Source organism: Pleurodeles waltl, chromosome 2_1 (assembly GCF_031143425.1).
Source record: "Pleurodeles waltl isolate 20211129_DDA chromosome 2_1, aPleWal1.hap1.20221129, whole genome shotgun sequence".
Taxonomy (NCBI): domain Eukaryota; kingdom Metazoa; phylum Chordata; class Amphibia; order Caudata; family Salamandridae; genus Pleurodeles; species Pleurodeles waltl.
In genome coordinates this window covers 196,924,899-196,938,107 of record NC_090438.1, presented here as the reverse complement: position 1 = coordinate 196,938,107, position 13,209 = coordinate 196,924,899, and the positions used below count along the sequence as shown (strand labels likewise).

Sequence of the window (13,209 nt, the reverse complement as noted above, 5' to 3'; positions counted from 1 at the left end):
AGAACAAAAAATGTGTCAGAACGGAGAGCAAATCGTCCAGACTAAAAGAAATGAAAATGCTAATCCCTGGATACACCAAATCATCATAGTGAAAGTAACTGCAATTGGAAAAATGTAACTGCGACCTCCTCTGCGACATCTCTCAAGTGCTGGTTGAGGTGAAATGTGCTTACTCAGCTCCCTAAAACAAAAAGAGCTGGAAACAGTGATTAGCACAGAACCCAGTCCACCAAAGAACAACAGCGATGCAGTACCAGGGAAGACGTAGCTACGTTTTAAGATTAGAAAGGGATGGCACAGAGCCTCCAACAGACAAATATGGTTCTCAGTGAAACGTTTCCCCTGTGTATTGAGCGCTGTAGACGAGCTGTCTTCAATCCACTGTTTACAAAATCTCAGGGAAAAAAGTAATCTGTTTGCTCCAATATGACCATTCCTGCATGTGGAGGAGTAAAAGTCAGCCTTTCACGGACTCCCAAAGGCACTCACATTGGTAAAATTTACTCATGTAAAACTCCCACCGAGTGGGAATTTCTGCATGGTGCGCTTGGATGCTAGTCAGAATTTGCCCATTTTTCCAAGGAAAATATTTTTCTCTATGAACAACTCTCAAGGCATGCACGGATTCCCACCCTTTGCCAGGATTGAAAGTAATCCTTTTTCCAGAGTTGGACGAGTACCTGAAAGGTATTTGTGAATATCCACTAACTTGTGAGTTTGTGGACCTTCACCTAGAGGTAGACCAAACCAAGCACGTCCAAATATTCGCCCTTAACAATACATTTGTAGTTGTTACGATTCTTCCATTCTAGAAGAATATTCACATTCGCAGATGCACTTTGCCAGCCTACCTTAATATGTTCAATTTAGGTATACAAATGCTCATGAAGCAAGCTAATATGTACATGTTTTTAGTGGTGTGTCTTTCAACACACTCTGAGAAATTATTTAATAAACAAACATTGGTAAAACAAAAAGGTCTGGGTTTACCAGGAGAAAGCATGCAAATAGAGTCAAGCAGTAACCATGTTTTTGTATGTGATGCACACCTCTTTGCTATGCCAGTGCTTAGTAGCAGTGTTGAGCCTAATGGTGTGGGTAGTGTAGTAATGCTTGCATGGGTGGAGGTGATATTGGTAGTGGTATTAATGATGATTGTACTGCTAAATCCAGTATTAGTAGTATTGGTGGTGGTTGTAGACATGGTATTGGTATGGGTGGTGGTATTGTTAGAGGGGTTACTTATGGTGGTAGAATTAGTCATGGGAAAATTGTGGTGTGTGTTGGTAACTGCATGTGTGATATTATTGATGGTGGCATTGGTGGTGTTATTTGAGATGGAATTAATACTGGTGGTGATATTTATGGTGGCTTTGTTCGTTCTTTTGGTGGTGGTTGCATTTGTGGCATTGGTGGTTGTTGGAAATGGCCTCTCTGAAGGCTCACCCCTAACATTTTGCCTTCCTCCTCTTCTTTTTCTGACCTCATTTTCGCTGGCTTTAGGACTCTGGACACTTTACCATTGCTAACCAGGGCTAAAGTTCATGTGCTCTCTCCCTAAAATCATGGTAACATTGGCTCATACCCAATTTGCATATTTAATTTACTTGTAAGTCCCTAGTAAAGTGCACTTCATGTGCCTAGGGCCTGTAAATTACATGATACTAGTGGGCCTGCAGCACTAATTGTGCCACCCACATAACTAGCCCCTTAACCATGTCTCAGGCCTGCCATTGCAAGGCCTGTGTGTATAGATTCACTGCCACTTCGACTTGGCATTTAAAAATACTTGCCCAGCCTGAAACTCCGATTTTTTATACATATAAGTCACCCCTAAGGTAGGCCATAGGTAACCCATAGGGCAGGGTGCTACAGGTAGAAGGCCGGACATGTACATATGTGTTTTATATGTCCTGGTAGTGAAAAACTCCTCAATTCGTTATCCACTACAGTGAGGCGTGCTCCTTTTACGGACTAGCATTAGGGCTGCCCTCATATACTTTTTGAGTGGTAGATTCTCATCTACCACTCAGGGAAAGGGGTAAACAGGTCATATTTAGCATGGCCAGAATGGTAATAGACAATCCTGCTTATTGGTGAGGTTGGATTTTATATTACTATTTCAGAAATGCCACTTGTAGAAAGTGAGCATTTCTCTCCACTTAAAAACCATCTGTGCCTTACAGCCTCTCTCCAATCAATGTCTGGGCTGGGCTGGTTGACAGCTCCCTTGTGCATTTCACCTGGACAACCACAAACACAGGGCACTTAGTCAACCCTGCACTCATCTGCATATTGAATGGGTCTTCCTGGGCTAGATGGGAGGAGGGCCAAACACTTACATTTCAAAGGCCCACACAATGGACTGCCAAACCCCCTACTGGGACCCTGGCAGACAGGACTGAACTGAAAGGGGAACATGTGCACTTCAAAACCACTCTTCAAAGGCATTTTTGGGTATATAAACTGGGTCTCTGACCCCACAAACTTAGACACTTCTGGATCTACACCTGCACCCTGTCAAGAGGAACAGCCTGGCTGCCCAAAGGACTCATCTGGGCTGCGTTGCTGGGAAGGACTGCTGCCCTGCTGTTGCCCTGCTGGCCTCTGACTTTGCTGAGAAGGATTCTGCCTAACCCAAAAGTGCTCTCCAAGGTCTTGGATTGAGCTTGCCTCCTGTTTTCTGAAGTCTCAGGGCCAATAAGACTTAGGCGGTCATTCTGACCGCGGCGGGCGGCGGTCGCCGCCCGCCATGCGGTCACCGCCGAATGGCCGCTCCGCGGTCAGGAGACCGTGGATGCCATTCTGGCTTTCCCGCTGGGCCGGCGGGCGACCGCCAAAAGGCCGCCCGCCGGCCCAGCGCGAAAGCCCCTGCAACATAGAAGCCGGCTCCGAATGGAGCCGGCGGTGTTGCAGGGGTGCGACGGGTGCAGTAGCACCCGTCGCGATTTTCACTGTCTGCAAAGCAGACAGTGAAAATCTTCATGGGGCCCTGTTAGGGGGTGCCCCACGACACCCGTTCCCGCCATCCTGGTTCTGGTGGTGTAAACCGCCAGAAACAGGCTGGCGGGAAGGGGGTCGGAATCCCCATGGCGGCGCTGCAAGCAGCGCCGCCATGGAGGATTCCCTGGGCCAGGGAAAAACCGGCGGAAAACCGCCGGTTCCCCTTTTCTGACCGCAGCTTTACCGCCGCGGTCAGAGTGGCCCTGGAAGCACCGCCAGCCTGTTGGCGGTGCTTCCGTTGCCCTCCACCCTAGCGGTCATAGACCGCCAGGGTTGGAATGAGGGCCTTTATCTCTTTATGAAACTCCTGGTGCTTCGAAAATCGACACACCACCTGCCAAAATCAATGCGAAGCCTGCATTGTGACTTAGGAATCACTGCACAGCCGACCGAAATGATGCAGCCTGACTTCCTGAGTGGAAATTTGATGCAGCGCTTGCTTTGAGCTGAAAAATGTGACACATCACCTACCGGATCGACGCAGCACTTATAACTTCTTCCAGTGCATCAAGGAATTTCCCAGTATCATCCCTGGGCATCAAAATACCCCGCGTCGCAGTGAGGAACCAAGACTGCATGCCGAAAAACAACGCAAACCCCTGCCAGTGTGGAAAGAAACAACGCATTGTCTGTGCCGCATCAGAGAAATCGATGCTCCACCTTATTTTTCCATGCATCTCCTCCTCTGAGGTCTCCATGCATTGACATTTTTTATGCTTACCAAGTACTGTGTGTAACAAAGAGACAACTGTTTATTTCAAAGGATTAAGACTCTTTTAAACCTTCTAAAAGTGATATTTCAACTTGTGCTTATAGGATCTTTGTCGTTTTGACCTTCTTTTATTTAGATAAATATTATCTATTTTTCTAAACCTGTGTGGTGTATTTTTGTGGTGTTTTCACTGTGTTACTGTATGTTTTTTTGCACAAATACATTGTCTTCTAAGTTAAGCCTCACTGCTCAGTGCCAAGCTGCCAAAGGGAGGGCACAGACTAATTTGGATTATGTGTGACTTACCCTGACTAGGATTGTGATCCCTACTTAGATAAGGGTGTATATCTCTGCCAACTAAAGACCACATTTCTAACAGTTGTGTTGGTCTTGATATGTAGGCTATGGTGGTGCTGTTTCTCATGGTATGTGTAGTGGTATTGCTAGTACTGGTATTGTTGGTTCTGGTAGCACTGGTGGAGATGGATTTTTTCTGATATTGGTGCTGGTGGTGGTATTGGTAGTTGTGGCATTAGTGGTGGATTTGATGGTGATGTTAGTGGTGCTATAATCGTTATTATTGTTACCATTGTAGCGGTGTTATTGGTGGCATTGTGTTGTTGTAGGTAATATTGGTGGTGGTGTTTGTGCTATTTGGCGTAGTGGTATTGTTGGTAAAGTGCTTTTACTACTGGTGGCAGTATTTATTGGGATGGCTGTCTTGGTGCTGGTGAGAATGGTGATGGTAGTGGTGGTGCTTTGGTCTTGGTAGTTTTGGTGTTATTGTGGATAGCATTGGTTGTGGCATTACAGGTTGCACTAACAATGCTATTGGTATTGGTATAAATGGCATTGGTGTGTTTTAGAAGTGATGGTGTAGTAATTAGTGGTGGCATTATCGATATGGATATTAGGTGCTGTGGGGTATAATTGGTGGTGCAATATTGGTCACAGTATAATTAGTGGCAGGAAAGCTGGTGGCAGTATTGGTGGCATTGTTAGTGGTGTGGTATTGTAAATGGGTTCTGTTGCATTGGTGTAGGTGTTCTTGGTGGTGGCATTTTTGGTGCAGTGATCGTGGTATAAGTGATGGTGTGATATTGGGATGATAGTAGTGGTTGTCTTGGTAGCGGTGGTGGTGTTGTTGGTGGCTTAATTCATTATGGTATTCATGTGTGTGCAATTGGTAATACTAATGATGGTGGTACTGCTATTGTGGTGGTGGTATTAGTAACATTGGTGGTATGTTATCGGCTGTGGCATCGGTAATGATCTTGGGAATGGTGGTATTGGTGGTGATGTATTTGTGTTGATATCAGTGAATCAGGTGTTATTGGTGTTTGCGCCATATATTATGGCATTAGAAACCGTATTGGTGCTAGTGTGGTAATGGTGGCATTGTTGTTTCTGATCAATTGACCATGTATCAGCATGTGTACATCTCATACATTCATCTCCAAAGGATTTTTGCTTATCACATCAGAATGGTCCGATTCAAAGGTGTCAATCTGGTGTGGAAAAATGGAATTACAAAGCCATATTAACATCTGTTACGCACTTGTGTCATGACAAAAGAAATCAAAAAGACCTACTCCAGTAAAAAGCAAACATTGGCAAAGCGAACAGGCCGGGCTTTGGCAAGTGTGCCTTTTTTACGTAGTTTTGCAAACACTTGCAATACACAAAAAATGACAGAAAAAAATGTGATAAAAAATAAAGTAGCGGTCCGTTAGTCCAGGCATGCCAGCTGTAGCACTAAAGTGCACTACTTGCCAATCAGCTCTGCACATGTGATTAGGCGGAATGTCATCACTCACAGTGCAAGACAGTCAATAGATGAAGTGTGCTCACCCATTGCCCAACGATGTATGTTGTGATAGGTGGAAGCACAATATGACTGGCACTTGAACAGACCAATGAATGAAGAGAGTTGACTAAAAGCCACGGTGTATATGTATGCATTTTTATTATGATTTTCTGGGAATATATTAGGACGTAGAGATAGCTAAATCTGTCTCTAGGTCGGATTTAACAAAACATTGCTTGATCTATTCATTGTACATATGGGATAAAGAACTGAATGAGACAGTAAGTGTGATTGTAATGTTTACAGTGCTTTGCTATTGGAGCCTTCCATACATGGCAGTATGAAACACCAATCAGGCAATAGCATGATGATGAGAGAGAAATTCTCCTTTAGGCTGGTCTAACATGTGATCGACAATATCTCTAGCCAATGGCAGAACAAAGCTGATCCAAATAAGCAAATGTTTAAAAAGGGTCAACCTGAAGCCCTGTCTGCATACTGTGTAAGCAAGAAGTCAAACAGATAGATGTATTGTCACCTCAGACCAATAGAAGTGACATGTGCCTGTGTTTCTTAGTTGGTTATTTATGCAAAGAATGGCTAATGTGTTTATGTTATTGTTTACAAATTTCTTTTCACTTGCTTGCAGAGTCTCTCCTTATTTCATTGGTGCCCACGACAGGTACAAACGTAGGTTTTATTTTGGTCTCAAAATGTAACTTTACCCCCACCTTGTCCTTTCCCAATTAAATATCAACTTAGCAGGAAGAAGAAGAATCTGTACCCCTCTAACATCCAAAAGGAGTTATATTTAAATATTTGATATAAAAGCATGCCAGTCATCAAAAAAGACCCAGTTGGCAGTGAAGAGTTTTCAAGATCGAGGCAGTAAACTGAAATATATCTATATTGACCAAAGGTTCTACTGAATAGTGTGGCTGCCCTTGGTGTACTTGTTTCATCTTGGGATTTAGGGGCAGATTTACTCACATTTCGCACCTGGTTTGTGTCACAAAAGTGATGTAAACTAGCACAGAATGTTTATTTGGGATTTACTTTCCAGTGCAAAACTTGTTTTGCTCTGAATGTGGCCTGAAAATGATATAAAGGAACAATTTGCTCTGCTTGTCTTTGTTTTGCCTCAATAGGGAGTTCCATGGGTGGTGCATGGATGTTCCAATGCAACCACCCATGGTTTTTGACACAAGCCCCTAGCTAATAAAGGTAGACATGGCTTTGCACCAAAAAATAACACCTCTATGATGCAGGCGTGAAAGAGCGCAAATGTTTTTATTTCGCTAACCATTTGTGACTCTGTATTTGTGCTGCACTGTACAGCACATGTCCAATGTGGGGAAAGTTTACATTTGCCTAGGCAAGTATTTTGTGTTGGAAGGTTACCCTTTCAGTACAAAACCTATGGAAGCCAACACACACCCACCTAAGCACTTTGGTGCAAAGTTGTGTGTGTGTGGCTATAGGCAGCCTAATTGTGTGCCAGCACTTTAGTAAAGAGCAGGAGTGCTACAGATGAGTTGCCCTGCTCTCTCCCTCACATGCAACGCAGCATAGTGCTGCAACTTTGATTGCTGTTCTGCACTGCTTGACAACTTAGCAAATCTGGCAGTAAATCTGTTGTACCAGCTCTCAACCACGTGAAAAAACACATTTGCAAGTACTTGGGGTGTGTTAGAAAACAGTTAAGAGCCTACACAAAACGCATTTCCACAAAAATGCTTTCCCATGATTGATTCACAGAATCAAGATAGTTGGAATTTTACATTTGGGAGCTTACAAATGTGGAGTTTTCACCAGTACGGGATTAGGCAATGTGCACACTGCAAAAGTCGGTGATCACCCACAAACTTGTAATATTGCAGACATTCACGCAAATGGTTTAACGCCATGCAAGCACCTGCTCATATGTTTCTGTTAAAGCCAGGAACAAGATTGTTTCTATCTTGGGAATGAGAATAGACCTATTTAACCCTATTGTTGAAGGAGTGCAAAGCGAGGGAGTTCCTTCATTTGGCCAAATACTTTACAACAGGAGAGAAACTTTAACTCATTCAGAAATTACGTCCTTGAGGAAGACCCTCAGGTGGAAATGTTATCCTTCGGAGAAGTCCACAACATGTATCTTTGTTATAGAGTTTCTGCAGTTCTCTGGGAATCTTGTTTGAATTTTTAAAAAGTCAGACCTCTGCTTTCAAATTCTTATCGGATAGATTGTTGACTTTGAAAAGATGTTCATAAGCAATGCCATGGTGTTAAAGGGCACTGTATCTATCAGGTTAAACGTCCTGGATTTTGTCCACTGTAATTCAATTGGATTGACAAGGGGAACCACTGTCACGTTATCTGCGGGGGACATGTCCTGTTAATCTTTTTATTTTGTGTTTGCCAGGGCTTCAAGAAACAAATCAGAGAAGAAAAGAAGAGACCAATTCAATGTCCTCATTAAAGAGCTCTGCACAATGCTCCAGGGGCATGGACACCCCCTCAAGATGGACAAGTCCACAATACTGCAGCGAACAATCGACTTTCTACAGAAACAGAAAGGTGGCGTATCTGCTAACTTCATGCGCGTGCCCATTGTCATTGCTGCGTCGTTTGAAAGCTGCTGTGGGTTGCTGTCGTGCCTATTGCCTGTCGATTCACTCCTGTTTAATCACCCTTTTATCCTGGGTCCTTTCCACCTCTGCTGCTAGACATTATTTGTAGTCTTCATTGTTTGTAGAGAGTAACAATGAGAGGCTTTTGTGGGGATGAATCTCTCTGCCACTGAATGCCCTCCCGCCGCTGTCAGAAGTTTGCTTTGGTCTGGCGCAGTTCTTTTGTCAATTTGTCTGTTTTTTTTCCAATGCAGCCGCAAGTAGTGTTTGCCTGCTGGTCATCTTTTCATCATCCAGGGTTGGCACTGTGTTTGGTCGGGTGTGTCCTTACACTAAAGAACAAAAAGATTATGAAGGGCCAATTACCCAGGCATCAGAGTTCCCACTATGGGAAACCATTGCTGAATAACAACACATTTAATTTGCCTGAACTTGTGAAGAGAGAACACAGTAATACCGTGCTTATACTTCAACAGAGCAACCTGATTTCTAGTGTAGCAAAGAGTTGAAAATATTTGTTTTCAATTTGAGTTCATTTTAGCACGATGAGAATTTTATTTGCCACATTTGGTGTGTGCATCCTATTGTGCAGCAAATGAAATACATGTGTAAGAGCTACCAGCAGCAACTGGATCCAAAGCCACACTAGAATTAGAAGAAGATTCAAAACCTTGCCATGATCTGCTGTACACGCAGACATACTTCTATTACATGAATAGTTGAATTACGCAAACAAACATTGGCAAAGGCCAGGAGTTCTGGCTTTAAAGACGTATGATAATACGAAGCATTACCGGTCAATGGCATGGGAATGGATATGTATTTGTGTGAAAGCAAAAAAAGTAGAATAATATTGGTGTAGGTTAAAAGGTCAAGTGACTGTTGCACTGTCACACCAGACCTAAAAATCCATGCAGATTAATGGCTCCCTGTGCTGCAGCAAGAGAAAAACACCATACATTATCTAGTTATCGAAGACACTTGAATAGCATTACAATGTTGTGTGTATGTGTGTGCCCCTGGAACTTCAGGCTCTGACATCTGGATAAATAAAATGATCACAGACGTGTGGAGGGCAAGTGTGAGAAACTGGGGCTGATTGCAGAGGCCCCCTAACTTTTTGCCCCCATTTTCCACTTTATGCTGGTGTTTTCCTGACTCTGATGGTGCCCTGGGTACTGCTAACCAGTCCCAGGGCCTGTGCTCTGTGTAAAATGGATATGCAAATTAGGCTAATTATAATTGGCTAAGTTAACCTACCTATAAGTCCCTAGTATATGGTAGGGCATGTAGGTTTAGGGACCACAGCATAGGTGGTGCACACCTAGGTGCATTGCTGAGGTGCCCAGTGTCATTTTAAAAGCAAGCCTGCCTTGCTGGCTGCTTTTAAATTAAAGTTATATGCAAATTCGACTTTGGAATTAAAGGTACTTCCAAAGTCTTAAACTACCTTATTTTTACATATAAGTCACCCCTAAGGTGTGCCCTATGTGCCCCTAGGGCAGGGTGTCATGTAACTATAAGCAGGGATTTTATAAAAATAGATTTATAAGCCCTGGTGAGGTAAAAACAGCCAAATTCGTTTTTCCCTCATTGAAGTAAATGGCCTTCATAGGCTAGAATGGGCAGACTTTATTTTAAATTTTAAAGTCTCCTTAAATGTTACATACCAAGAATTTGGTATCAAATTGATTGTTATAATAAATCCCACAACTTCCAGTTGTTGGATTTAATATAACTAGTGCAGGTAAAAAGTTTAGACTTTACCTAAAAAGTTGCCAATTTCAGCTCTGCATTGTTTTTGCTGCTGTGCTCTGATTGGCCAGCCTGCAGCAGCTTCTGCCAGGCTACTTTAATGAGGTGTGAAGTGGCCTGACTTCACACAAAGGAATGTGCTTGGGGGAGAGAATCTCCCCTCAGCAGATGGTGAGGCAGGAAGGGGGAGGGCTGCCAAACTGGTCTTCAAAGGCAGAGAAGGACATCTGGAGCACCCAGCAACACCCCCACATCCTGCAACCCCAGACAGCTAGGTGCCCCCTTGATTAGATTAGGAGAGGGCAGGAGAGGGGTGTGTTTATGATTTTTAGCCACACCAGTGGGTGGGCTCAGCCAGATCTCTCCTCCAAAAATCAGATTCATCCATTTTGGATTTTTAGAGACTGTTGCCTTCTGGGATGGATTTTTGCCACACTTCCCAGGAAGTGGTCATCACAGGGGGACGACCCTGTCCCTGATTGGAGAACCAGGGCCCCCCCTGCTTTTCACCCAGGAGCAAGGATAAAACTGGCAGACCTGCACCCACGCCTCAGATCCCCACCAAATTTCAAGAAGAAAGAACTACAAGGAGAAGAAGGACTGCCCTGCTGGACCCCTGGCCTGCACCTGGACCCTGCACTCAGAAAGACTGCACCAGCTGCACACTTGGGCTTCACCACAAGAAGGACTTTGCCTGGCTTCCACTGGTTCAAGGAGGGACTCCCTGTTTGCTACAGGTGAAAAATTGCTAACCAGAGTCCCCTGCACCAACTCCTGAAAAAGTGACCAGCTGACCACTGCCCAGTGGCCAAAAAGGAGTTTGCGCCAGGTGCACTCTGGGAGTTGAAGTCCGCACTTCCCAAGGACCATCACAGAACTTCTGGACCCTTGGGGTGAGCTGTGGACCCCAAAAGAACCTTAAAAGAACATCTGGGTGAAGCCCCAGAAGTTTGGAAAAGATTGGAGAAATTTTAGAAAAAAGCTCCATAAAGTGACCGACTCGACGCGGAAATCCTAGCCGGCTTGCCTCAACCGCGACCCGGCCTGACTTCGTGGTTCGTCCCGGTCAAGAAAAACATCCGAAAAAGAGACTAAGTCCGAACGTAAAAAGTTGACCGGGACCTTCCAGCCATCGTATCCGAGAAGGGCTCCACGGACGTCGGATCAAGATCCAGGTTTACCCCGGTCGAAGGATTTTCATCTCGAAAAAACGACTAAGTCCGAAGGTAGAAATCACCACCGAGGAAACCGACTTCGCGTATCCGGACAAGGGCTCCAGGAGGTCGGATCCAACTGGCAGGTTCGTCCCGGTGAAGAAAAACTTCAAAATAAAGACTAAGTCAGAAGGTAACTTTTTAACCGAGGCCTCCCGCGACCTGTAGCCGAGCAGGGCTCCATCGCGGTCGGCCTGAAAGTTTGACTTTGTCCCGGTCCTGGTGCAACCAGATGACCCGATTGGCGCTTTTTGTTTCTATGCGCTAGAAAATAATAATACTTTAAAAATTCATATCTCCGGTTCCCCTGAACCGATTTTAATCGTTTTTGTGTCATTTTAAAGATAAAAATATAAGCTATTTTTATAAATTGGTTTTGGATTTTTAAACTGTTTCCTGTGTTTTATTTAATTACTGTTGTGTGATATTTGAATGCTTTACACTTTGTCTCCTAAGTTAAGCCTTGACGCTCGATGCCAAGCTACCAAGGGTAGAGCTGGGATTAATTTACTGAGACCTAACTGTACTTTTGTGGAGGTTTGTGGCTTGTTGCTAGGTGTAGGTACCTACCTGCCCTACCAATAACCCATTTTCCAACATAATTGGAAGCAGCGACGGGATCCTGTACTTGTGTTCAATATCACATTACAGTTTTAGATAAAACAAATTAAAAATCCTTTAAATTGTCCTAGTGCAAAAATTGTTTTTAATTTTTAATTTTAAATTTTTAAAAAAAAAAAATTAATTTGGATTAATTTCAATTATTGAATTTTTGTAATTTTTCTAAATTCTTGTTTCCAATTTTTGCAAAAAGTTTTTGTTGACACAAAACTAGGGAACCATGGAGCTTGATCTGGCTAGCCTACCCACACTGACAGTAGTCCAGCTTAGGGGGTTGTGTATTGAGAGGGGGTTGCCTGCAACCCCTGATCTCAGGAAGCAAATCCTGATTAAATCCCTGACAGCATGGGCTGAGGCACAAGAGGTAGAGACAGAGGAAGCTCCAGAGGAGGAAGAAAAAGAGGAAGATGCTAACTCTAACCACTCAGGGGAGGGAAGGCATCAGACCCCAAGTGAGGAAGAGGAGGAACGGTCCTCACTGGATACAGTCACTAGGGGCAGACCCAAAGCTAGTGGTAGGAAGAGGGTCCTTTCAGGAGGAGAGAACCCATCCATCAGGGAAAGAGAGCTGGAAGCCCAGCTAGCCTACATAGCTTTGGAAGCAGATAAGCTTGCCCTAGAAAAGAAAAAGTGGGCAAGCAAAGAAAAAAAAGATGGAAGCAGCGATAAAGAAGCTGAGGTGTCCATGGGTGGGGGAGTTTGCCCCAGATTACCCAAGGGGGTGGTTCCTGCTTATGTAGAGGGGGATGACATAGATAAGTGGCTAGGGGCCTTTGAGAGGGCACTCCAAATGAGAAGGGTTAGGCCTCAATACTGGGGTTCCCTTTTGTGGGAGTTGGTCCCCAACTCAGGGAGGGATAGGCTTCTGACCTTAAGGGGGGAGGAGGCAGATTCATACCCTAGTATGAAGAGGTGCTTAGTCAAGAAGTTTGGTCTGACCCCAGAGCAATATAGAATGAAGTTCAGGGACACCCAGAAGGTCAGTACCCAGTCTTGGGTTGACTTTGTGGACACCTCACTAAAGGCACTAGAGGGCTGGATTATTGGCAACAAAGTAAATACTTATGAGGGGTTATACAATCTGATCATGAGAGAGCACATCTTGACCAATTGTATCCAAGAAAGGTAACGCCAGCATCTAGTGGACTCTAAGCTGACCAACCCTAGAGAGCTAGGGGAGGCAGCTGATGAGTGGTTGAGAACCAGGGTGGTTGTCAAGTCCCAGGGGGGAGACTCCAAGAAGGGGGGGACAGGTCCCCAAAAACCTAAGGAGGGAGGTGGTAAGCCCACCACAGAGACTCCCTCTGTACCCCAGAACCCTAAGAAGGAGGAGAGTAAATCCCACTCCCAATCTGACATGCAGAGACAGGAAGACCCAGGGTTAAAAAAGCTCTTGGACAGTAGGGCTTGCTTTGACTGTCAGCAGACAGGTCACTTCAGAGGAGATGCAGCCTGTCCAAAGAAAGTGGTTAGCACTGGGCT

General features: G+C 44.4%; 1 protein-coding gene across 1 annotated transcript in view; it reads left to right on the top strand.

The window, feature by feature from the left end:
* The window catches only part of PASD1 (PAS domain containing repressor 1), a 267,352-nt gene that overhangs the window by 87,015 nt on the left and 167,128 nt on the right, over positions 1-13,209 (top strand). Inside the window, exon 3 of the mRNA XM_069205967.1 lies at positions 7,930-8,084. Coding sequence (XP_069062068.1) covers positions 7,930-8,084 — 155 coding nt within the window. The remainder of the gene's footprint in view (positions 1-7,929; positions 8,085-13,209) is intronic.